The 24451-nt window shown below is 37.4% G+C and overlaps 1 protein-coding gene across 23 annotated transcripts in view; it reads left to right on the forward strand.

Moving 5' to 3' along the window:
• Nucleotides 1-4174: 4174 nt before the first annotated feature.
• The window catches only part of LOC124147884 (protein scribble homolog), a 122524-nt gene continuing 102247 nt past the window's right edge, over nt 4175-24451 (forward strand). For all 23 annotated transcript variants that reach the window (XR_006862892.2, XR_006862893.2, XR_006862894.2 and 20 more), the window contains exons 1-2: nt 4175-4522; nt 4608-4725. Coding sequence is in view for 20 of the 23 variants with exons in the window: in XM_046518705.2 (XP_046374661.2) it covers nt 4361-4522; nt 4608-4725 (280 nt within the window). In the remaining 3 variants the exon portion in view is untranslated. The remainder of the gene's footprint in view (nt 4523-4607; nt 4726-24451) is intronic.

The following is a 24451-nucleotide window of genomic DNA, read 5'->3' on the forward strand; positions in this document are numbered from 1 at the left end:
CAAGTTTAGTATGACGTCAGTATAGCTGAATATACGTCAACAGGGCATCTGGGCGGTGAAAACAACACTATATACAGTTGTTTTGTTTTTATCAACATGGGTAGTATTTGTGTATATGAAATATATATAGTGAAACATATAGTAGCCGTATTATCAACATAAAAGATGGCTACGCGATAAATTGTAAAGAACAATGAAGAACGAAGCGTGGTTTCTTTCACGATAAGACGTTGTTCTACCATGAGGTCATTTCTGGAGACTCGAACAGGCGCTCGCAACTTGATGACGCCGTAAATATATGACGACGTTATTTTTTAAAGGGGATGTCTTTTGAGTTGTTCCCCATAGGTGTATGTGGACAGCGCAGATGAACGCAATGGCCGAACAATCGCACCCAAAAGTGGGAGAGATATGTCAATCGGTATTGGGAGAAAAGGTGCAGACATCGACGTGAAAATTGTAAAAATACCAAACTTAACCCCCCTGTACATAAAATGGACTTGTCCGACATTGCTGAGGTCGGAGTGTATTTGGGAGTCATCATTATTTACATACTGGAAAATAGTTTTAAAGCTTGTACAATGTATTGACATCTTCAAAATGACTTACAAAATATTGATATCCCATATTAAAAATAAACAACTCCCACTCGTCGTTTATTTCGTAAATAAAATGCACTGGATATGTAAGGACATCAACATCCAGTTGATGCCGTGATAGAGTGTGCGTGAGTTGGGTTGAACGCCGCTTTTAACGTATTCCAGTTATATCGCGGCGTGTCAGCTTAATGTGGGAGGAAAGCCCGAAGTGATGCAGATCTCAGACGTTTACCACTTCGGTGAAACCCAGGTCGAACCGAGATTCGAACCCACAATCATAGGTTTTTGGCGTGCCCTAGGGACGCAACTCTGCAAAGCGAATCGCGGCGCCTTAGACGACTGGGCAACCCGTGCCCCCAGATGCTGTAATAGAACTAATATATGTTTCAGAGTGGCATTGAACCAAACTCACTTAGTCATTCACTCAATTTGAGTTCACACAGTTCTTAATTTGATTTTAATCCAACTTATAACTACACGATTATATAAAATTTTCAAATTTCAAGTACTGTGATACCAGTCCTATTCTGTGACTGTCTCATAAAGACGCGATGATGATGACTGACTGGCCCATTGCATGAATAATTGCAAGCGGGCGTGGCGGACAATAACATTTGTTTCAAAACACGGATTGTTATTATTACGCTCTATTCACCATCAGGCCACACCCACATTCACCATCAGGCCATTGCCACATTAACCATCAGGCCACATCCACATTCACCATCAGGCCACACCCACATTCATCATCAGGCCGCCCCCACATTCACCATCAGGCCACACCCACCTTCATCATCAGGCCACACCCACATTCATCATCAGGCCACACCCACATTCACCATCAGGCCACACCCAAATTCACCATCAGGCCGCCCCCACATTCACCATCAGGCCACACCCACATTCATCATTAGGTCACACCCACATTCACAATCAGGCCACACCCACATTCGCCATCAGGCGACACCCACATTCACCATCAGGCCACACCCACATTCATCATCAGACCACATCCACATTCACCATCAGGCCACACCCACATTCGCCATCAGGCCGCCCCCACATTCACCTTCAGGCCACACCCACATTCACCATCAGGCCGCCCCCATTCACCATCAGGCCACACCCACATTTACCATCAGGCCACACCAACATTCACCATCAGGCCACACCCACATTCATCATCAGGCCGCCCCCACATTCATCATCAGGCCACATCCACATTCACCATCAGGCCACACCCACATTTACCATCAGGCCACACCCACCTTCACCATCAGACCACAGTCACGTTCACAATCAGGCCACACAAACATTCACCATCAGGCCGCCCCCACATTCACCATCAGGTCACACCCAAATTTACCATCAGGCCACACCCACCTTCACCATCAGACCACACCCACACTTATGACTCCCCCAGCTATAATGACTTGGATTAAAACCACTTTGAACAGTAACTTCTTTGAGGGGCATTTAGAAGTTGGAGAATTAAGTAAGGATAAGATATATGGAAGAACAACTTCTCTATTACAATTATGAGCGGCGTTTCGGTGTAGGTTCAAACACTTGCTTGATAACGCTGTTAGAACAGGCTACACCGAAACGGCGCTCCTAACTGTAATAAAGAAGTTGTTCATCCTTACATCTTATCCTCATTTTGAACAGTACTTTGGTCACATCACGACTTGAAAGTGATGCAGGTTTAAATCGTTTTCCACCTTATTGAACCCACGAGCACAGGTATGGTGCTGACAAACCTGAATAATGACCAGGGCGAATCTGGGATTCGAACCAAAGCCTAAGGGAGGCAACTCTGCACAGAGCATAGCCGCGCGTTAGACTTGGTTGCCTGTGCTTGCTCCCTAAGGAGATCACAAAGATGATCATTTGCGTTACACAGACGCACGCACACACTGAAGTATATATCATAACTTTCGATTTCCAAGATGAAGACTCGTGAAGATCCAGGATAGAATAGGTCTTCAGCAACCCATGCTTGCCGTAAAAGGCGACAGTCGGGATCGTGTGGTCAGGCTCGCTAACTTTGTCGATGCATGTCATCGTATCCCAATTGCGTGGATCGATGTTCCTGGTGTCAGTCACTGGATTGTCTGATCCAAACTAGATTATTTACAGGCCGCCGTCATATAGCTGTTATATTGATGTGTGTGGCGTAAAACAACAAACAAACAAATCCTAGATCAATGCTTGTAAATCAACCACTCGATGGTTAACATCATTTTGGTAAGAGTTCAAAGGTTAGACTGAATGTCACAGTACATATGCAGGCTCAGCGTCTTGTACCGTCCTCTGTTGAAGCATGCGTGTGGTGTCACTTGAAACTGACGTTTCTTTGTCGCTCGCGTATGTAGTTAGTATCAGGTTTACAAACATGCGTGCTGTACATATGATATGTTCCATTCATACGTTCAATGTGAATTGGTCAGTGGCGGAAGCATCTTGTGGTGAATTAGAGTATTCGTGCGGCATGGGTACGGTTGAGGAAGGAATGGGTGCACATGTATTTGTATGTACAATGTACATGTATGTAAAACCTCAATTAATTTGGACTATTTTCACAAGTATATATGACTTATAGACATAGTTACTATGATTTCACAAGGTAATGGCCTCCGGAGACTTTACTCAACATAATAAAGAACATTACTTAAATGTTCAGCAAGCCGTTAATATTTTTTTCTAAAATAACATTAATAGTATAACCATACTGTTCGGTAACACACATTTGCCAGATGCATTAAATTCAAAGCTAATTGAATTTTTCCATGAGTATTTTACCCAAACAAATCGCTTATACATGTTACATGTTTATACAAATCGATTACGTTGCGTAAAATTTTTTGTTTTGATATTGGTTTGACAGCTGTATTTCAGTTTTGAACGTATTCTTAGCTCATACTTTTGAAAAGAAAATCGCGTCTTATTTAGTAGCTCTCTCATTCCATTTGTGAGTGTTGTTTCATTAAACTTGGGATATTCATTCTTTTTATCATGCATTTGTCCTTTTTCGTTTTTAAGCCCTGGGCTTGAATTTGGATAAAATGTTACTCAATTAAAATAGGCAAAATCCGTGTTTAAGCCCAGGGTTTAAAAACATGCAGTCCCGGTATGCCTGTTGACCTATCGAGGTTTTCATTCATGGAAATAAAAATATTGTTTGAAATATAACTTAATGTTTGGAGCTTAAGTAAAAATAATAACCACCTTACTCACAACCCAAAAATATACCCTATCCACAAACGTCAGAAATAATGTCAACGTGGCACCATTTACGAAGTTAGATTTGTTAATTTTGCCGTAAGGCTTTTAATAAATAATAAATAAATTCCTGTTCAATAAAAAAAATCTGTCTGCTCTGGTCATTATGCCTCACGTTACATAAACGCCCGCGCCTAATCCGATCATTAATGCAAATCTAATCAATTTAATCTTGTTAACATGACAAGAATGCAATTTCCGTACGAAAACACCTGCCCGCTAAGTCTACGTTTGGTCACAGAGCCATCTAGCGGAAGAAATTCGCGTACCTGCTCGTAGTGCATTATGGTCTATATCGGCGATTCATGACGTCACATGGTGCAAACCCAGCATTCGAATTTCTGTATGACGAGTTTGTTTGGCAAAGACAGTGTGTTATATGTGCCCCGATCACCCCATATTCATTCGCTGGATTTTAAAGGATTTATAGCAACTATTACATGTCGATGTGGGTGTCAATAGGCTAAATTTGAGGCAAAATGCTCAAGTGTATACCCCTGTTTCGCGCTTGTAATCGCCAAGTCGAGTACGTGGATCGGCGACATTGGGGATTAACCACTGTCCCTGATGATGTTTTTAGATATGCCAGGAGCTTGGAGGAGTTATTACTAGATGCCAATCAAATAAAGGATCTTCCTCGAGTAAGTATGACCCAAACTACCACCTTGATTGATTCGAGATCGCATGTAAACGGGCCATGTCTGAACTGTGATATGTGTGTTTCAGGGCTTCTTCCGTCTCGTGCAGTTGAGGAAATTGAGCCTTAGTGACAATGAGATCGGACGCTTGTCGCCCGATATTGGCAGTTTCGTCAATCTCATGGAGTTGGATATTAGCAAAAATGGTAAATATATGTGTATATTGTTTAGATTAGCCCCAAACCCCTCTTTACCTGAGGACGGTACTGACACTGCCTAAGATGGCGGCGGCCATCTTTGCAGCCGCATACAGTCGGTGCGTATTACTAAGCGGGGCGTGTTTGAGAGGTATGCGATCAAATGACAGAACGGAGGAGATCGAAGCGCCCACACGTGCTCCTACAACAACATTCCAATCATAAAAACCTCCATTGGTACAACAAGATGCTGAGTAATCTGTCTGAGATAGATGAAACAACACATCACTGGACTCCTATAAATGTAAACAAACCTAAACAAGACACACAAACTAATGGCAAAAGTTGGACAGTTCAATCATTTTGCTCCTAGTAAATTAAATCTTATATTCTCCTCATATATCCATAATAATATAGGACTTGAAGCAATGGTACTATATCCAATGAGCTCTTTAACATTAAAAATTAAAGTTTTAATAGTTGGTATGTGTTATCAAGTTTTGTTTGTGATAAACTCTATTACATCATAACATCACATAGGCAAGTATGTTGTTCCACATGAACAATCATATGTTAAAGGAGTTACTTTATTCAGCTTTTATTTTATGTCACCTTCATGTTATCAACATGATCAAGCTGTTCCTGAACCAGGAAGCAACAGGTAAATTCCCTGTGCACAGGTGCACGACCTTGATGGATCACCTGGCCGGTCAGCTTCCTGGCATGTCCTTAGATAATATCACTTGTACTGATGTTATGTAGTGAGATCACATGAAGGATTTGGCTTTAAATAGGAGTTGGAAAATCTACATATAACTGAATACTGGTGATCATTTGAACATGTTTAAACTGATAACTGATATTCAGCCATTCAAGAATACTACTAATGCCTCACCATTGTTCACAGACGTGCCTCAGATGTATTATCAAATATTTAGGTCTGGACTGTTCATCATGGCGGTGTCAATCTTGAATGGGGTTGTTGTCATAAAACTCACCAACAGCACTTGTAATTCCCTTTAATGATGTAATTGACATGGCATCTTCTACCTGATTTCACTGCCAAGGAACCATGGGACATGCAATAGAACAACATTGTAGCATGCTGACAACTGTAAACTTCCAGCACCATTTGTGTAAAGATTTTAAAATCAATTCTCTGAATGGGAAAACCTTTAATATGTTCAGCAATTACATACAATATTTTGTGTTTTGCAGTTGTATTATGTCTTTTGTCAAAGGAGACTTTTAAACTGACTAGTCAAATATATATTTTTGTGATTATGTTGTCAGTAGTGGTTGTAGACACTAGTGATGTCAGAATTGAAGGGAAATAAGACTTGGTGGTATTGTCATTGAGGTCAAATTGTTGTAACAAATGAATTATAATGTTATTATTATTTTATATATAAGTTCACAGCTGGATCTATGGATCATTACGTCTTAGCAGTGGTACAGAGCTCCAGATAAGCTTTTGGTGTTGTGGGTATTTTACCCATGCATTTTAAAATCATTGGGTATCACTAATTCTATCTGGGTGTTCAAATTTCTGTTACCCACTAGTTTTTACACATGTGGGTATTTAAGTTAAATATTTAAAAACACTATTCATCTAGTTCCTGCAAACTGGTGTCGTGTTGGTTCGAGAACTTTATAGGACTAAAAAATACCACAATACTTCCACAAGAAAGTGTGATGGCAAATGATCATTATGTAACTGTCATCGTGGAGTTTGACAAGGTTGACGGAATGCCCGTTTACAATCTCAAAATAAGTTGCTGATTTGCTAATCGAATACGCAGGGTTTCTTCACAATATTTTAATGATACGCACAAGTTTTATTTTTGTAGCATATCTGTAATGTTCATTGCATATTTGATACGCTTGGATTTTATTTTACTGCATATTTCTGCATTTCTGAAGCGTATTTTACGCAGATACGCAGCTTATCTGGAGCTCTGGTGGTAATTTGGTTTGTTTTCCCAATTCATAGTAGGCAGATACATTTTTATCATAAAAGTTCAGGGAAATAAGTTAACTTGACCTTTAAGCCTAGTTCTCATTTCCTTGTACTCTTCACATGACCCCTGTTGGTAACGGGTGTTACCGTGGACTGAATACTAATGATATACTATCACTCAAGGAGTGTTCATTAAGCCTTCGATGTGTAGAAAGTTGATGTCTGGGTCAAGGGGACTACTTTCATATACCTTTGGAGTATCTCCTAAAATAATTCTGAACACCAAAGTAATGCTTGTATCATCATGATCATTAAAACTCATCAAGAATATTTGAAATTTCAAGATTTGGGAGAGTCATATTTATGGCTGGTGATTCATCAATGGAAGGTTTCTGTTCTGTGTCATGTTCATCTTTAGACATAAGCTGTAGATATGGTAGATTGAGAACAAGGAGTGTGTGGTTATTTGAGTTGGCCTATGACAGATTGAAATGTACAAAACCAGTCAAATTGTCTATTACCAACTGTCCTGTCAGACTGACTATGAATAATAACTTAGTATTAATATAATTTAATATTCAAGAATGTATTGATGGGTTTTACCATGTGAAACTGTAGCCTAGTCATAACAAAGACAGTCAGTTAATCTTACTGGGTTTTCACTTAAGTTACCAAACATCAATCGCGCCTGGTATAAAATTCATGAGAATAAAATACTGCATGTTGTTTGTGATTTATATCCTGTTATTTTTATTATGTTTAATTCACCTTGCAAACTGCTTCCTGATTTCTACCTTCCCTCAGTCACTGAGCTAATCTACCATGTTGCCACCATAGATAACATTTTTAGTCCGCTTGTCCATGTAATGACATGCAGCAAAACTATTAAACGTGTTAAAATGGCTTATTTCTACGAGTCCTTATTATACCTAAACTATTGAGCCATTTTGGCAAGGGCTATGGGGAAAGTGCCAATTTCTATTGCTGTTTTGTAATTGTATACACATGAAATATACACAATGTGTACATTGGATTATGACTGACCTGGCCAGGGTCATTCAAGGTGAAGGTCATGTTGACAGATAGGTATTTATAAACATATGGTGTCAAATGTTTACAGTTATTCCTGATTTAAGTTTGCTGTCTTTACCTTTAAATTAAGGCTTTAATGCAAAAAAAATACTGTTATGGACTGATTTTTTTTGTTTTCCTTGGTTTATTGATTTCAAGTTAAAAAAATCATAGTAGGTAGGTTGAAAAAACTCAGATTAGAGTTTTCGAATGTCATTTCAAAATTAATAATTTTGCCCTCCAAAAGTAATCTCAACATGTTGGCCTATGTGCAATATTTAATAAGTTGGATATCATGTTTATTGTTGTATTTACAATTGTTATTTCTAGTAACATGCAAGTTTGTATGCGGCAGAAAATAGTTCTTTGTGGTTTATTTTTTTTCACTTTTAATTATGTGGGTGCTGGATCTGTAAACTTATATTAATAAAGAATATTACAGAATCTGCAAATATAGTCCACCATTATTGATTTTTCCTTTTTAGCTGCAAAACCAGTATACATGTAGATTAGTGAATTTGGTATGTATCAAGGATGTTTTGAAATAGTGGTACTGGTAAAGCAAAACAGCATATTGGTGTTTTATTATTCAATGTTTCGTCAATTATTTGTTACAGCAATTTGTTCAGTATAGTGATAACACCAACACTTCATAACCACTGTCAAAGATTATTTATTTTGGGCAAACCAATAGTTGTCCTATTGAGCAATTTTAAACAAATAAATCAAATTCTGTTACTTGAAACTGAAGGGCTTTGCTGTAGAGTTTGATGTGTCTTCCTCCAGATGACGAGGAGACGGTTGTTACATGGATGCAGATACTATTTCCAGAATTACAGGCAATCACAACTGCAGCACTCCCTGTACTGCAGTGCTATGTTTAGCATTTTGTTGTGAGTAACCATGACAACTAGAACAAACAAAATTAGGTCTGTTGCATGCAAGGGACATACACAATGGTCATAAATTTGTGTATTTATTGCCAAATTCTCCTTTGGTAAAACTGGAAGTGGAATGGTTATTGAGTAGGAAAACTGTAGCATGATGGGGACATGCAGAATCAATACATCAGTGAGGACCTGGGGCGGAGGTATCTTCCCTGAAGTATTCTTCAGGGCTAGGCACCACTGGTCATATACAACTAGTTAGCCCACAGCTCATTTCAGACTAATGGTTATGTAAAATAAGTACATATTGGGAGAAAACCAGTCCTACATGATCTAGATTTTCACTCAGACTACTGGACTAGTGTCTATCCCTGAGTCTGCGAACAGCAGTTATAGTTTGTATTTTAATCCTTTCAGTGATAGAGATGACCTACACGACTGTGAGAAACTTTCTTTATGTGATCATCATGCCTGCAACACTTATAACGTGTTCTGCCATTTACCGCTCTATGAGGGTGACAAAATAACTTCTTAAAACTTTTGTCCTTGTGGTTATGATAATGGCCCCAAAAGTGCAGAGTTATTTTTTGCGTGTCCTTTTGAGTATGAAGCAAGTAAAAAACAACCATCATTAGGGTGTAACTATACACTGAACGATTGTTGCTTTGAGATACACTGTGTCTTTATATGAGTGTCGTAAGGTTGTCATTATATGAGTGTCGTAAGGTTCTACATTGGTTAATTGTTTGATATCAGTGTATCCATGGAAGTGCGCATTCCAACAGCAAAATGCAGATCGGGAAATCTTCATCCTTCCGTCTAATTCAAGGTTTTAGTTATCACCTCTGGTACTTGAACACTTTGTTGTTCCACTTCACTAATATTGAAGCCAACGTTGTCATTAGATTAGGAATGAAACATAAACTCCATTTGAGTGTTTTAATTTGTTTTGTTTGCTTCGTATGTACAGCAAGTGAATACAAATTCAATCAAGAGTCCTCCCTCCGGATTTCTATCTCCACGGTTTCCACTGATTGTTGTACAACACTTACTATCGTTACATAGGCCGGCATGTATTGATTGCTCAGAAGGCAGAGATGGGAAACGTTGGTTGGGAGAGAGGTTTCATTGTCAACACACGGTCAAAGGGGGAAAGTGGACATTGCCCCTTGGTAAATATTGTCACATGACCCTGTGAGAATTGGTGTTACCGTCCGTCTTGAAGATGTTGTCATGTACATGTCACTGTGGGTGTATTTGACTGATCAATTGAGGCTCCTGGTTCACTGGAATTAAAACAACATGCCCACTCACTTTGGAATTGTATTTTGTATGAACAATGTGTACGCTTCGAAAGGAAAAAATGGGATGATAGCAAGGATGAGACCTAGCATCAGTCTGGTATCTCGGTCATGTGTGTTGAGCAGTGCAATGTATGTCTTGAGCATATGGCTTGGGAAAAGTTTGTACGTATTGATTTGTACGCATTCTATTTATGTCTGTATTATGGACCTAATTACTCACCTACATTACTATTGACATCTTGACACAATTACTTGGTCCTTTTATTTGTAAAAGTATTCCTACTGCCTGAGAATTCCCACTGGCCGAAACTTACATGATAACGTTAACTTCATGGTTGTAATATCTGGAGACAGAGTAATCATGTTGAACAGCTGCAAATAAATCCTCAAGACAATCCTGGTGTTGATAATTTTCTGGTTAAGTTATTATCAGTGTTAGAAATTGGCACTAGTTCTGTAGTCCTTGCCAATTTGCCCAGTAGTGAAGGTATCTTAAGGACTAGTAGAAATTTGCAATTTTTATGGGTTTTACTATACGTTATCATTATAAGGACTAGTGGACTGATTATTCTAATATGCTTGTGGCCATGTTAATTTTTTACCATTAAAAAAAACCAATTCAATTTCAACTCTATCAACATCAGTTTCATCATGTTCATTCAGAAATCTGCTAAACCTGTTGGCTATGTGAAAATGACAATATTGAATGTCTGCTACTGTGTGATATGCTATGACATAGAATATGATTGGTTACCAAATATGTTGCTGCCCCACCCTTGTGATAAGATAATAAATAAACCCTAAGGATTTCAGGGAGTATTCCTGCTGTGGATAGAAACTAGCTCTAGCTGCAAAGCAAAAGTGTCTGGATGCCTAATGATTTAGACATTCCACCAGGATAGGAACTATTTTTAGGTTGGAACAGATCCCACACCATGGTGTGGTGGGTATTCACTATCTGAAGTTATGGGGTGGGCTAGTACTGAAAGTGACACCTTCTTCATTGTCAAAAAATGTCTAGAGCCAATATTAATGTATGAGTCTAGAATATATGTATGTCCCTCAGCATTAGGTCTTATCTTTTTGGTGTTTGTGGGCCATGTGGTGTATGTAATACATATTTTTAAGGCTGAGTCCCTGCAGGATTTCTTAGCTCATGGGCATGAACATGATGAAAACAGTATGTTTTTCAATTTTAGCCCTTTGGCTTATATCAAGAAATAAATTGCAAGGGATCCTCCAAAACTGATGTTTCAAAATGTGGAATGTGACAGATTTTTGACGCTGTGAGAGGCTATCATATTTATGTTATAAGACATATTGGTCTCCTCAGTTGTTTTTCACCATGTTCACAGTGTTTTCTGTTTAAATGGCACATTAGTTTTTTCATAATGCTTTTGAATTTGAAAAGAGCTCAGACATGGAATGAAATGGTGACTTCAGTTTAGTGGGCTAGGGCTGCAACGAATACACTATGAGGCGAATACAATTCGTATCACAAATATAGGGTAGCAAATATTAAGTAATAAATAAAATAACAAGTCAGCAGTTGATGTATTGTTTGTTATATTCATTGAAACAATAACATAAATTATTTGACATGGTTTGTTAATTATTGATATATTATACATTTATATATTGCACATGTACTAGTATCTGCTCAAAAGCGACATACCAGTGACCACAATACTGTCAAATTAAATATTTTAAGAGTGTTGTTTTTGAAGAAATCTATGCATATAATATGTTCTTTTGGACATTTTTAGGTACATTGTATGTAAATGCACATGATTGCATATTCATAAATATTCGATTCTTGTGGCCGCGAATAACAAATTTAATTCATGAATGGATAGGGTCTGATTCACTGAATACGCGAGTGAATCGTAACAGCCCTAGTATGGGCATATTTTCCGTATTTGAACCCAAGGCTTTATTTTGAATGAAATATTCTGTCCTAAAAGGTGATAAGACATATTATTATTAGGCTGAGTGTTTAAGTATGTGCATTCCCAGTACTTTGTGTATTAAGCATGTTAAGTGAACCGAGTGCATATGAGATGTGGTTGTGTTTTGTGGTATGGATTCACAACCCAGACCCTGGTATTTTGTTTGTGCTTGTACACAAGGTTCACACTTGAAAATATACTTTATGCAAACCCAGTAAAAATTTACAGTATTTTGCCAAAATATTTGTAAGGGTTTGAGAAACTGAGAAAACAATAACCCATCTTCTGATCGTATTTTGGGGCGGTCGGGCAGCCGAGTGGTTAATGCGTTCGCTCGTCACGCCAAAGACCCGGGTTCGATTCCCGACATGGGTACAATGTGTGAAGCTCATTTCTGGTGTCCCCCGCGTCATATTGCTGGAATATTGCTAAAAGCGACGTAAAACCATACTCACTCACTCACTCTGATCGTATTTTGAAAGTAAATATCGGAATCATAACATTTGTTAGGCCCTATAGCCTAGTATTGGTCAATTGACCTGTTAAGTAAAATGATAGGCTAAGGGACCCTCATCACCCTCATTGCTAAGCAATGGAGGATCCCATGTGTTGTTGTTGGAGGTATCAGTGACCCAGGGTAATCTGAAGCCATCATGAAAGGAAACATCTGGGTGTCAGAGTTACCAAAGTCTGTTCCTTTTGTAAAACGTGTTCATTCATAGGTGCGATTGAAGCATAGATGTTTTCTCAGACAAATCATGTGGCATTTGTTTTTCATGCCTTGATCCCATACTAAATACCTGGTTCTTTTCTTGTCACTGTCAAAGAAGCTCATGTCAAAGGTCATACATTGTGTTCCCTCGATTGTCAGGTGACATCCTTGTGTTTGAAACTGTGTTGATGCACAGTTTTTGAAGTAAATGGGCATGGGAATCTTTGAGATATTATCTTGTGGTAATTGAAACTTTTAACATTTAACAGGTTATGATGAAGATCCTTGACCATGTTGATGTTCATGCTTAATTTCGAAAACTGGACATGTTTTCTCTCAGTGCACTGAAGGTTTTTATGAATCCCTGGAAGAGTTTTCTGTAAATTTAGACTATCTTTTACATAACTTAATGTAAATAGATCAAGAATATACATAAAGGAAGAAACTCTGATTCTCTATGTACTAGGGGTGACTATTGGTCTGGAAATTACTATTGTGATAACTATTGATATTGAAAGAAATTATAGTATTTAACTGTTGATATTGCAAGCAACTATTACATGCATATCGATAGTTTTCATTGTATCATTTTAGATGAATTTTAGAGTTGAATTAAATCTTGGAACAGAAGTTTCTTTTGAATGTGATAACCATAAGACTTCCAAACACCACTTCACTGTCACCATCCGCCATTTTACTTTAAGAAAGACCGGTTGCTAAGCATCAAGGGCAGTTAACTCTAATCCTCACTTGGCTGCGTTCGTGAGCGTGTTATGGTAAATACAATCGAAACTATCAATATTCCTATTCGATATTATTGATCGGAAACTGATTTAACAATTGAATTATTGACTTTAAGTGCTTACCAATAGCAATATATCAATATTTCAATTTATTGTGACATCCCTACTATGTACATATTGTAATTTAGCTTCTGTTGAACTTGAAGATGAGTATCATATTATGTTTACATGCTTAAGTATTAGCTTACGATATTTACCTTAATATATTCAATAATACATTGATAATTGTACATCTCCTTATATCTGTTGCTCTGTTTATAAAACATGACCATTTATACTACTACTGCTTCTACTACTACTACTACTACTTCTACTACTACTACTACTACTACTACTACTACTACTGCTTCTACTACTACTACTACTTCTACTACTACTACTACTACTACTACTACTACTACTACTTATAAACAATCGACTTGCAGATGTTGTTTGGGTTGTTTTTCAAAAATGTCAGACACAATTACTCGAAGAAAGATATGAGGCCTAGTCATAATTAAACTCATAAACTTAAGGACTTATGCAGTCTCAACATTAAAAATCTAAGATTAAACTCATCAATGACCACACAACTGACAGCATTCACAAGAAGCCCTGATTGACCGTACATTACATATCCATGTATACCTAATTTAAACATCTGTATTTGTACCTCCCTTCCTCCCTCCCTCCGTGCTCAAAATGGTAACCAGTGCCAGACTATATGCTCATTGTTCTGCAGGAGTTCACCGGCATGTTGCAATTAGCATCAATTTGTAAGATCTTTACAATCAATCATTAACATTACACTGAACCATGTGCAATGGTTTAGTCTGACCTTACATATGGCATATACTGCAGAAGGTTGCTGTTGTGTCATCAGTTAGTCAGCCATTACTGACAATTATAGCATAACCTTCAAAGCATGTGTGGTGATAATTAAATAAGTTTCAGTATAAGCTGCGTCTACTTATTCATGTTCAGTCATATTGACCTCTCTAGCCACTGCAGTTAAAGTCATTGCCATGGTGTTTGTCATTTTGGTCGACTTTATTGATTCTTGTAAATAAGTCGTGGAGGTATTTTTGACCAGTATTTGTATTAGAAGATTGCACTGTTTCCAGAGTAGCAGAAATCTGACCATTTCCCATGGTACCTGATGCCTGTCATACAAAACCTGTAGACTTTTCTTTCTTTCAACTGGCATCAATTTGAAATTGATTTCTTTCTGACTTAACAGAATTAATGGGTATTGGCTTGACTTTCGTATTGCAATTTCTTACAGTAAAGATTCATGTATATTTTTATTGCGAGTACCGCAGTTTATTGCATGCATTCTTTCAGCTGTAATTTGTTATGAACCTCAATTTCCCTGAACATTTTTCATTTTTGACAACAATGTTGTCATCAGCCATTTTGTTTGATGTTGCTATGGTCACCACACATGCATAGTCATGATAATAAGACACATTACATACAGGAAATGGTTTGAAAGGTTTTGCTTTTTCGTTCACAGAAAACCATTTCTACTTTCTGTTTTTCTATTGGACTTGTGACTTATGTAAACTTTGACAACAAGATGAAAATATGCATGATTTTGAAAAAAACGCAATTTTCCGGTATTTTGCCAGCGTATTTGTATTGTGATATCAATCATTAGTATATCGTGGTATACTGGTAATCCCATGCATCTGTACCTAATAGCATGAACAGTTTGAATGTTTTTCGTGTTAATTGAGTAATCCCACGTCCATGTCAATGTCATTTCGATAATGAAATTACTTTTTGTATCTCCGTAAGCGATTTCCTTTCTGTATTTCTTACAACAATTAAATGGAAGGAAGGAACAAATAAGACCTAAAAGTATTTAGCTTCACTCTTTACTCTTCAGACACATCATGCACATGGCTACAACAAGCATGAATTAATGACAAATTCATTGCATACAGAGTTGATTTTTGGACTGACATACATTGTATCTGTTTGAGCCGTTTCAGTATCAAACAATGAACAGGCACCTGTATTGAATTGTCACATTAAAAAAAAAAAATTAAGTTTGAATTCCTGAAGTCAATTGTTGTCTTCATGTAAATTTTCAGTCTTATCATTGCTTATATGCTTATAATATACTTACAGATTGGTCACAATGAATATGCTAGACAAAAGTAGACATGACAGTTTTAGAAATTGGCACTAGTAAATAGTCCTTGCCAAACTGCCCAAAAGTTAAGGTATCATGTGATCATAGCATAGGTGTCACCAGCAATTCTGCAAAAACATTTTTATTTCTACTTTTAAGTTTAAGGCATGTATTTAGAAAGCAGTACAAGAATGGCATTGCTTTTCATACAAACAGTCAAAATCAAAACTAAATGGTTTTGTTCCTTTCTGCATTCCTCGGATTGTTTCTATGTCATTTCTTGGAACCACTTGTTTCCTGGAACCAGTTGTTCCTGAAGAATCACACACCAAGACAGGGCGATCGAGAGCCAGCTCACAAAGCAGCTGTCCTCAGGGGCTGTGGTAATTCTGTGTTGGCTGTGTTTCACCAAGCTGTCACTAGCCAGTAAGTAAGCGGCTAGTAAGGGCTTACTTATAGCTCTAACAAACCCTTTAGTACCAGATATTTATCTCATTTCTTTTAATAAGATCTTTTGTTGGGTGCAGGTTAAGTACATTGTGAACACTCAGCCATTAACCGTGATGAGTATTCTTTATATTTACCCAAGGGCTGCTGATAATAGTATATGTTGGAAGGTACATTTAACATTCAATGCTCAGTCATATAGATGATATAAGAGCACTATGAACTATAGCTATAATCTGCTTTTTTTGACGAGTAGCATTCAGGGCTACAAATGATTAAGTAGCAATTATTTGGCAGCAATTTATTTGAGGTACATTTTCATTTTTGTGGTAACAAAACTAAAACTTTAAGAAAGAAGTTCTTGAAAAATACCAAACGATCTATTTCAATGTTTGGGGACATTTTTGCTGCTACTCTCAATTTGACCCTCCCTGTTCCTGTTTTCAACCTTGCAGTGAGGTAGCTTGTGTGATTTATTATGATGACCTCTTCAGTAGATGTCCAAATGGTGATGTGATCGAGTGACACTTGACTGTCAGGCACTGGTGACCTGTACACTTTTCACACACAGCATTTGTTATTCTCACTGTACAAGCATGACAAGCTTGACACATTATCCTTTAAGCCGATCTTATCCTTTGACAATGAGGAGCTGTTCAAGCCTGTCTTTATAACAAATGAAGATGGAGAGTTAAAAGTCAACTCAAGCTCATTTGCACTCGTCCGTAGGCCCCAGGCTAGTAGAAATTACCTGAGGCTAATAAAATCATAATTCTACTATCCCGTAGGGCATGCAAGTTTCTACATATGTAAATTATATTTCCCCTTGTCAAATCGCCACGCTAGATGTTTTGGCACAAGGACTAGTAACTTCTTGCAGGGCTAGCAGAAAAAGACATCGCTAGCAGAAAAAGACATCCCACTAGCCCTGTGGACTTTTTGTGGTTTCAGCTAATTTCCATCTCTGAAGACTCCCCCAATGTATACCGGTACTAGCCCTGTTTGGTAATTCAGTCAGACAACAACGTTTGACAATCTATATGCAGTGTTTTCCCAATGCAGAAATCCTGCGTATTTGATGCAGTCTGTCAGTCCATGATTCCCAGGATCCAACCCTTGGTGTTGCTTCTGATGCCATTTCATTTGGTGAAGGAATATAAATTTTGCATGGGTACATATTTTATTAGTGTCTGATTAATCGTCTATCAGCATTTCCTGTTGTTCCTGTCCGTTATATCCTCTACAGCCTGAATCATTAACAGTTGCTCTGATCCTGTCAATATGTTTGTTTGACTGGTGATCTGTTAGCATGGGGGTCATCATGACCCACAGATTTAAAGGTTAGGAAATCCATGGATTTATGGACTATGTAGACTTTGTACTTATTCCATAAGGCTGTTTGTGATTCACCCCACACTTTGTGGATATTTCACCCATTCGCTATCAGAAAACTCACACAGACTTTTTTTTGACGAAACAAAATGAGTCATTTAGACACACTGCTTTGCAAGACTTCTTTTAATTGGTTTAAAGATTCTGCCAACCCTGAAAAAAATTAAAAGTGGGGAAAAAATATAATCTGAAAAGCACTTTCGCAAACTTGAATGTTCAACACAAAAAACTTGTGCACACCATAGTTACCTGCAAGACAATATTGAGGTTATAACATGGCCAACTATTAGATTAATGATTAGATTAACTAAAACTGTACCCATGGCAATGGATTCAGAAGCTTTGTTGCTTGTTTATAACCTCCTTGGCTATTAAGCAATTATAAGAATTTCTTTGCTAATCTAAATTTATTATTCTCTCGACTTAGTGAGAGAAACCAAGGATTCCGTCCGTCCTTCTGTCTGTCCATCCAAGGACATTGTTGTGTGTGACCTACGATTTGAGGACTATTACATAGATTATTTTCAAACTTGGTGAACACTTTCTATACCAATAGGAGAGGTGCAGTGAAGAGTTTGATTAGTGGATTTTCTCAGAAAATAATGCTTTTTTGTCTTGTTTTGAATGATTTTTTACTGCAATATTTGTGCGACCTACAAGTTTAGAACTACTTCATGGATTCTTTTCTATTTGGGGTACAGTGTGTTTTCCACTAGTAGAGGTGCAGTGCAAGGCTTGATTTCGATAAGTGGATTTTCTGAGAAAATATTGCTTTTTCTCATGTTTTCAACTTAGAAATATGTTTGCGTCAAAGTCAGGGGTATTAGCGAGTCCTGCTCACTTTTTGCTTTGTTATTATTATTTTTTAATTTTCCCTTCTACCAACCAGAATTTTTTGCAAGAACGTCAACTTATAATTTTTAAAAATAGCCGTTAACCAAGGAGGTTTTACAAGCTTAGTGTTATCTTCTAACGGTGGGTAACAACATTATGGTGATTGGTCATAAACTGAGTCAAGCCCTACTGGAGGTGAGATAATCAAGTAGTTGTTGATGGTGATGCCCTTTCGCTAATTACCTCAGGGGTGGTCATCGAGTGTCCATGGATCAGGGATCCACATATCTTCTCAGTGAGGCATATTACTTTTGAATTGACCAAAGGGAGTGTGTTGAAGTACTATTATTTGGGCTGTTACGATTCACTCGTGTATTCAGAGAATCGAACCGTATCCATTCATGAATTGAATTCGTGGTCACTAGAATCGAATATTTACGAATATGCAGTCATGTGCATCTACATACCCTGTACCTAAAAATATCCATAAGAACATATTATATGCAGAGATTTCTTTAAAGAACACTCATATATATAATTTGACAGTATTGTGGTCAGTGGTCATTATCGTATTTGAGCAGATAATAGTACCTGGATAAATGTAGTATATAAATGTATAATATATTACTAATTATCAAACCATGTCAAATAATTTATGTTAGTTTTCACTGAATATAATAAATTATACATCAACTGCCGATTCGTTATTGTATTCGGGAATAAATATTCTTATTCGTTACCCTATATTCGTGATATGAATCGTATTCGCCTCATAGTGTATTCGTTGCAGTCCTACTATGTATCCATGTCAATGGACCAGTGTCTTGAGTGGACTTAGCATTTCTGTTTATATTTGTACAGGATATGTATCAGCTCTGTTTGTTGGTTTATTCTCGTATATCTGACTTCAAAGATTGCTCTGGGAAGAGTATTATAGATATTTCATTTTCATGCTATATCATGTACATATACTACTCAAAAGAAGTTAAAGAACACCTGTCTTTTTCATATGACAATAGTTAATCTGAGGAAGAGAATTTATGGGTCTTCTTTATTGTGAGGAACACCTCACCTTGTGTTCCTCAAAAAGAAATTGACATCCATAAATTCTCTTCCTTGTGTGTATCACTTCTAAATGCCTTTCAAAGATTTAATAGTTAGTCTGTCACGGCTGGTGGGTATTGCAACAGCCTTCCAAATGTGTGTGCTCTTTAACTTGTGAGTACCGGTAGTTTACATAGTTCAAGCAGCTTGAAACTGCAGGCTTTTTGTGATATGAGTTGCTCTGTAATAGCACAAGTTGCTCGGGATGGTATGATAATGCACTGGTTAATTGTAGTACATTTTCTCAGCATCATTATTGATAGGTCATGTAGGTATGTAGTTTGTCAGGCATGAACACATGCCGACAATGACAAAAGGTTTGAGTATGTCTACAATGTGATTTACAGTTGAAGAACATGTTAATGCCTAATTCACACTGATAGGATGCTTTTATGAAACTTGAATTATTTTTTTTATTGAAAACAATGACAAGTGCAAAAATTGAAGATGATGGAAAAAACTTACCAAAACACAAAGAAATGAGCAAATGTGCAATGCATGACAAGTAACAGTCAATGTGGGTATAACATGGTTTATTCAAGATGGAACTGGACTGCGCTCTTGGATGTTGAAAATTTGACGTGATCATCAACAATGACGCATAGTATATATATATATGCATTTTGATATCATCTTGATGGACAGATCAGAGCTCCAGATAAGCTGCGTATCAACGTGAAATACGCATCAGAAATGCTGCAATACGCAGTCATATAACATCCAAGTGTATCAAATACGCAACGAACATTACAGATACGCTACAAAATTAAAACTTGTGCGTATCATCAAAATATTGTGAAGTAACCCTGCATATTCGATTAGCAAATCAGCAACTTATTTTGAAATTATAAACGGGCATTCCGTCAACCTTGCCAAACTCCACGATGACAGTTACATCATGATCATTTGCCATCACACTTTCTTGTGGAAGTATCGCAGTATTTTTGAGTCCTATAATTATAAAGCTCTTGAACCCACACGACACCAGTTTGCAGGGACTAGATGAATAGTGTTTTTAAATATTTAACTTAAATACCCACATGTGTAAAAATTAGTGGGTAACAGAAATTTGAATACCCAGATAGAATTACTGATACCCAATGATTTTATAATGCATGGGTAAAATACCCACAACACCTAAAGCTTATCTGGAGCTCTGCAGATTCATTACAATATTATTATAATGTGCTTGTTTTATGAATATATTTAATCAAAGATTGTTGACGTCAATCACGTTTATAAGAGGCAATACAGACCATCATTAACAAACCGAAATGTTATCGGTTATGTAACCTTTAACAAATAGTAAAAATCACATTATGATCCAACATTTTCTATGAATGTGCAAAATCAGAGGAACATTCTTGTACAGTCATCATCCTGGATTTAGCTGGCCCCTAATAGTTAGTCCTTGGGACTCCTACTCACGCTGTTGGTTTGTCCCTGTGTGTTGGCTGTACTAGCATCACATAAAGTAGCTTGTATACATGGTATATGTGAAGAAGTCTTGCACTTACTCTTAATGGGATTTACATTGTTTGAAACAAGTCTTAGTGATTGGGAGAAGTTAAATTATATGCTTTCTACCATGGCTACAACAGTGTTCCAAATTGGCACTAGTCCTATGATCCTTGCCAAACTGCCCAATAGTTAAGGTATCATAAGGGCTAGTAGAAATTTGCCATTATTGAGGGTTTTACTATAGGTTTTCATTATAAGGACTAGTTGACTAAAACAGTTTCTATCGTTAAGTATCAATTGAATTGGTTTTAATGACTCAAACTGTCATTTACTTTTTGCATCCTTGCAACTTGCATTGCTGATTCAACCAGATTGTCCACATCCATTCAAAATTTGTGTGGGAAAAAGGATGCAATATTTTGCGTCCTTTAAGACCCTGAATCATATTTACAATGCATCTTACAATACAGCAACAGCATATTTCACTAATTGTTAACCCTTGAAGATCCGGGTTAGAATAGGTCTTCAGCAACTCATGCTTGCCATAAAAGGCGACTATACATGCTATACTTGTCGTAAGAGGTGACTAACATGATCGGGTGGTCAAGCTGGTTGACTTGGTTGATGCATGTCATTGTATCCCATTTGCGTAGATCAATGCTCATAATATCAATCACTGGATTGATTGATTGGTCTAGCCTTGCTTATTTGCAGACTGCCATCATATAGCTGGAATATTGATGAGTGCAGCGTTAAACAACAAACAAACAAACAAACTAGTCTTTATACAAAAACCAATGTCTATTGCTGTATGAACTTGGTTGATTATTACACACTGTTGCACAAGCAAAGTTAGTCTGACCTAAGTCCTTCAGTGCATACCTACATAATGTGTGTACTTCTGATATGTTCTGGATCAGTGCATATAAAAGGGATTATGCTGAAACTGCACTAGGCATATTTATGGATCGGAGAGGTCATTCTGTGGCTTTCATTGGAATGCTCAGGTACTAGCTGTGTGTGAAATACCTGACTTGCATTTCTTCTACAGTGCTCTGTACTTGTTGTACAGCAGGCGATGTGTGCCAAGGAAGAGCTGTTGTTGAGAACTAAATAACTACAACATATTTGAACACTGTTCCAACTTTTTGGGAGGTAATAAATTAAATAAATTGTAATGTTAATTTTATCATCGTGTTGGAGATTATGGATGATATATCTATGAGGGTGCTTGTCATAACCATGGTGTCAGAGGGGGCATGGGTGACCCAGTCATCTAAGGTGCCGAAATTCGCTGTGCTGAGTTGCGTTGCGTTCCTTGGGCATGCCAGTAAGCTTTGGACGTGGGTTTGAATCCTGGTTTGCCCGTTATGTTTCACCATACCTGTGCACGGACGCACTTATCCCAAGACCACTTAGGCGGTCTAACCCTGTATGAATGACCCGAAGAATGGTAAACATTAGTGAGATTTGTAGTTTTCCTGTTGCATTGACAGAACCAACATACTGGACAGTTCCTTTTTAAGACTGGTTTGAAACAAACTGACAAGTCATTAATGTTCATACATCTGACATGGGGCAGCCTTCTTGCCCACACTTCTATTTTGGCGTTATTAGATATTTGATATTAGTCATAATATACGGACTAGTACAAGCTGATCTTACTTGACCATAAGAAATTTTACTTAAAGACTTTGGACGAGTGACTAAAGTCGCAGACTAGCAGTCCTGAAAAAGCTGTTTTTATATAAGTCCATGGTTTCGTTACCCCAGACACTGGATGGTCTCAAACACTATTAGCTGTTTCCAACAAAACATACTCTATTGCCGTACACAAACATTCAACAATATTAATGATATGTAGTGGACTTTTACTTTATGGATTGGTATGTACTAACTGTGTACTGCAGATATATGACATCTGTATTTTAATCCCAGAAACTGGATGGACCAAAGTAGCTTTAAGTGTTCCCAACAAACCATATAATACTGTCAGATCTTGAACACAAGCTATTCAGTCATCATAATTATATATACGTGACATTAAACATGATGGATATGTTTGTCCTGGTCAATAACAACCTGGGATTGAGCTCTGTTGAACAGTTGACTGTGAAGGGAGATGGATGGTTTTATGTATTGGTATGTAGGATGTTGTAACGTCATGGATGAGTAGTCTTCATGTTCACTTGCTGGCGTTGATCAGAGATTAATTACCTGCACAACTCCCCATCATTGACTGTTGACAGTGTATTTGTAGTCTAATGTGGATGTAGTCCGTCAGAGTCGGTGATTAATGCTGGCCTAGCCTCATCATTTTGCCGATAGATTGTGAAGGTTCATCTTACATGGAATTATGAGCAGCATGGTTGGTGATATTAGATTCTATTCTGGTTTAGTGGGATGAAGTAATGGATTACTGTTCTGTGAATGAAGTTCATCTTGTTTGTTTGTTCTTAAACGCCACACTGAGCAATATTCCAGCTGTATAATGGTGGTCTGTAAAAAATCAAGTCTGGACCAACAATCCAATGATTGATACCATGATCATCTATCTGTACATTTGGGATACGATGACATACATCAACCAGAATCTTCACAGGTCGAATGAAGATTATCACAGGTACTGGACCAGCAGTGTACACAAAAATAAACAAATGCTGTTTACACAAAGTCATCTCAGTGATACGACTGAAGAAAGTCTGTATTAAGGTATTGGTGTGGTGATGAAATCCTTTGTTAATCAGGCAAGAGGAAGAAACTTACCCTTTTCAGTCACTTTACCTTATATGCTATGTATGTGGACAATTATGGCTATTTCTAGAGTGAAAGATTTGGAGTGTTTTACAGTCACTTCTGTTCCCAGATCTGCCTGTGTGTTGGCCACAATGTAACTATGTCCAAACTTCATAAACATACCTGAAAATAATAACTAAAGTAACCACTGTCTTTTTCTTTACAATTAGCCTGTTCAAAGAATTATGGGTAGAAGTCTCCTGCAGAACAGCTCGATGACCTCCTTTTAGAGCAATTTCCACTGGTACGGTCTTCTACACATGTATTGGGGATTAGTTACCATGGTGACCTGATCCAGACACAGTTACTTTGCTGGAGATAAATGGCTTCAGGACATTTTCATGATTTCATCAACTATTGATAAGACATTCTTCTATACTTGCTATATCTGTATCACATTTTAATAACATCTTAAGGAAATTTTGATGACAATCAGGCATTGTTCTAGAAAATGAATTGATATATTATTACATAGTAAATGTTGGTGAAAGTGCCATATCTTGACTCTGACACTTGATCTGAAATCTAAATATGTTCAATCTTATCAAGAGTAGACACCATTGGTCAGATCCAGCAACAGAAACTAACAGTTTTAGCCCACAGGTCCTTTTAAATATACCATATAGCAAAAACCCTTGAAAAGTGCAAATTTCTTCTCGTCCTTATGATTCCAAAACTATTGGGCAGTTTGACAAGGACTATATAAGACTAGTGCCAATTTCTAACGATGCAAATCCAACTGGTAGGGCATGTAAAATAGATAGATATTGGGAGAAATTGACTAACCCCTGAACATTGTCACTTGTCTCGTACAAACAGACTAGTGGATGTGTCTATCCCTGCATATAAGAAACTTGTGGAAAGTTCGTAAGTAGTGTCAGTTTCAGGAAGAAACT

This window comes from Haliotis rufescens, unplaced genomic scaffold (genome assembly GCF_023055435.1).
Source record: "Haliotis rufescens isolate VD_foot unplaced genomic scaffold, xgHalRufe1.0.p SCAF_1, whole genome shotgun sequence".
Taxonomy (NCBI): Eukaryota; Metazoa; Mollusca; class Gastropoda; order Lepetellida; family Haliotidae; genus Haliotis; species Haliotis rufescens.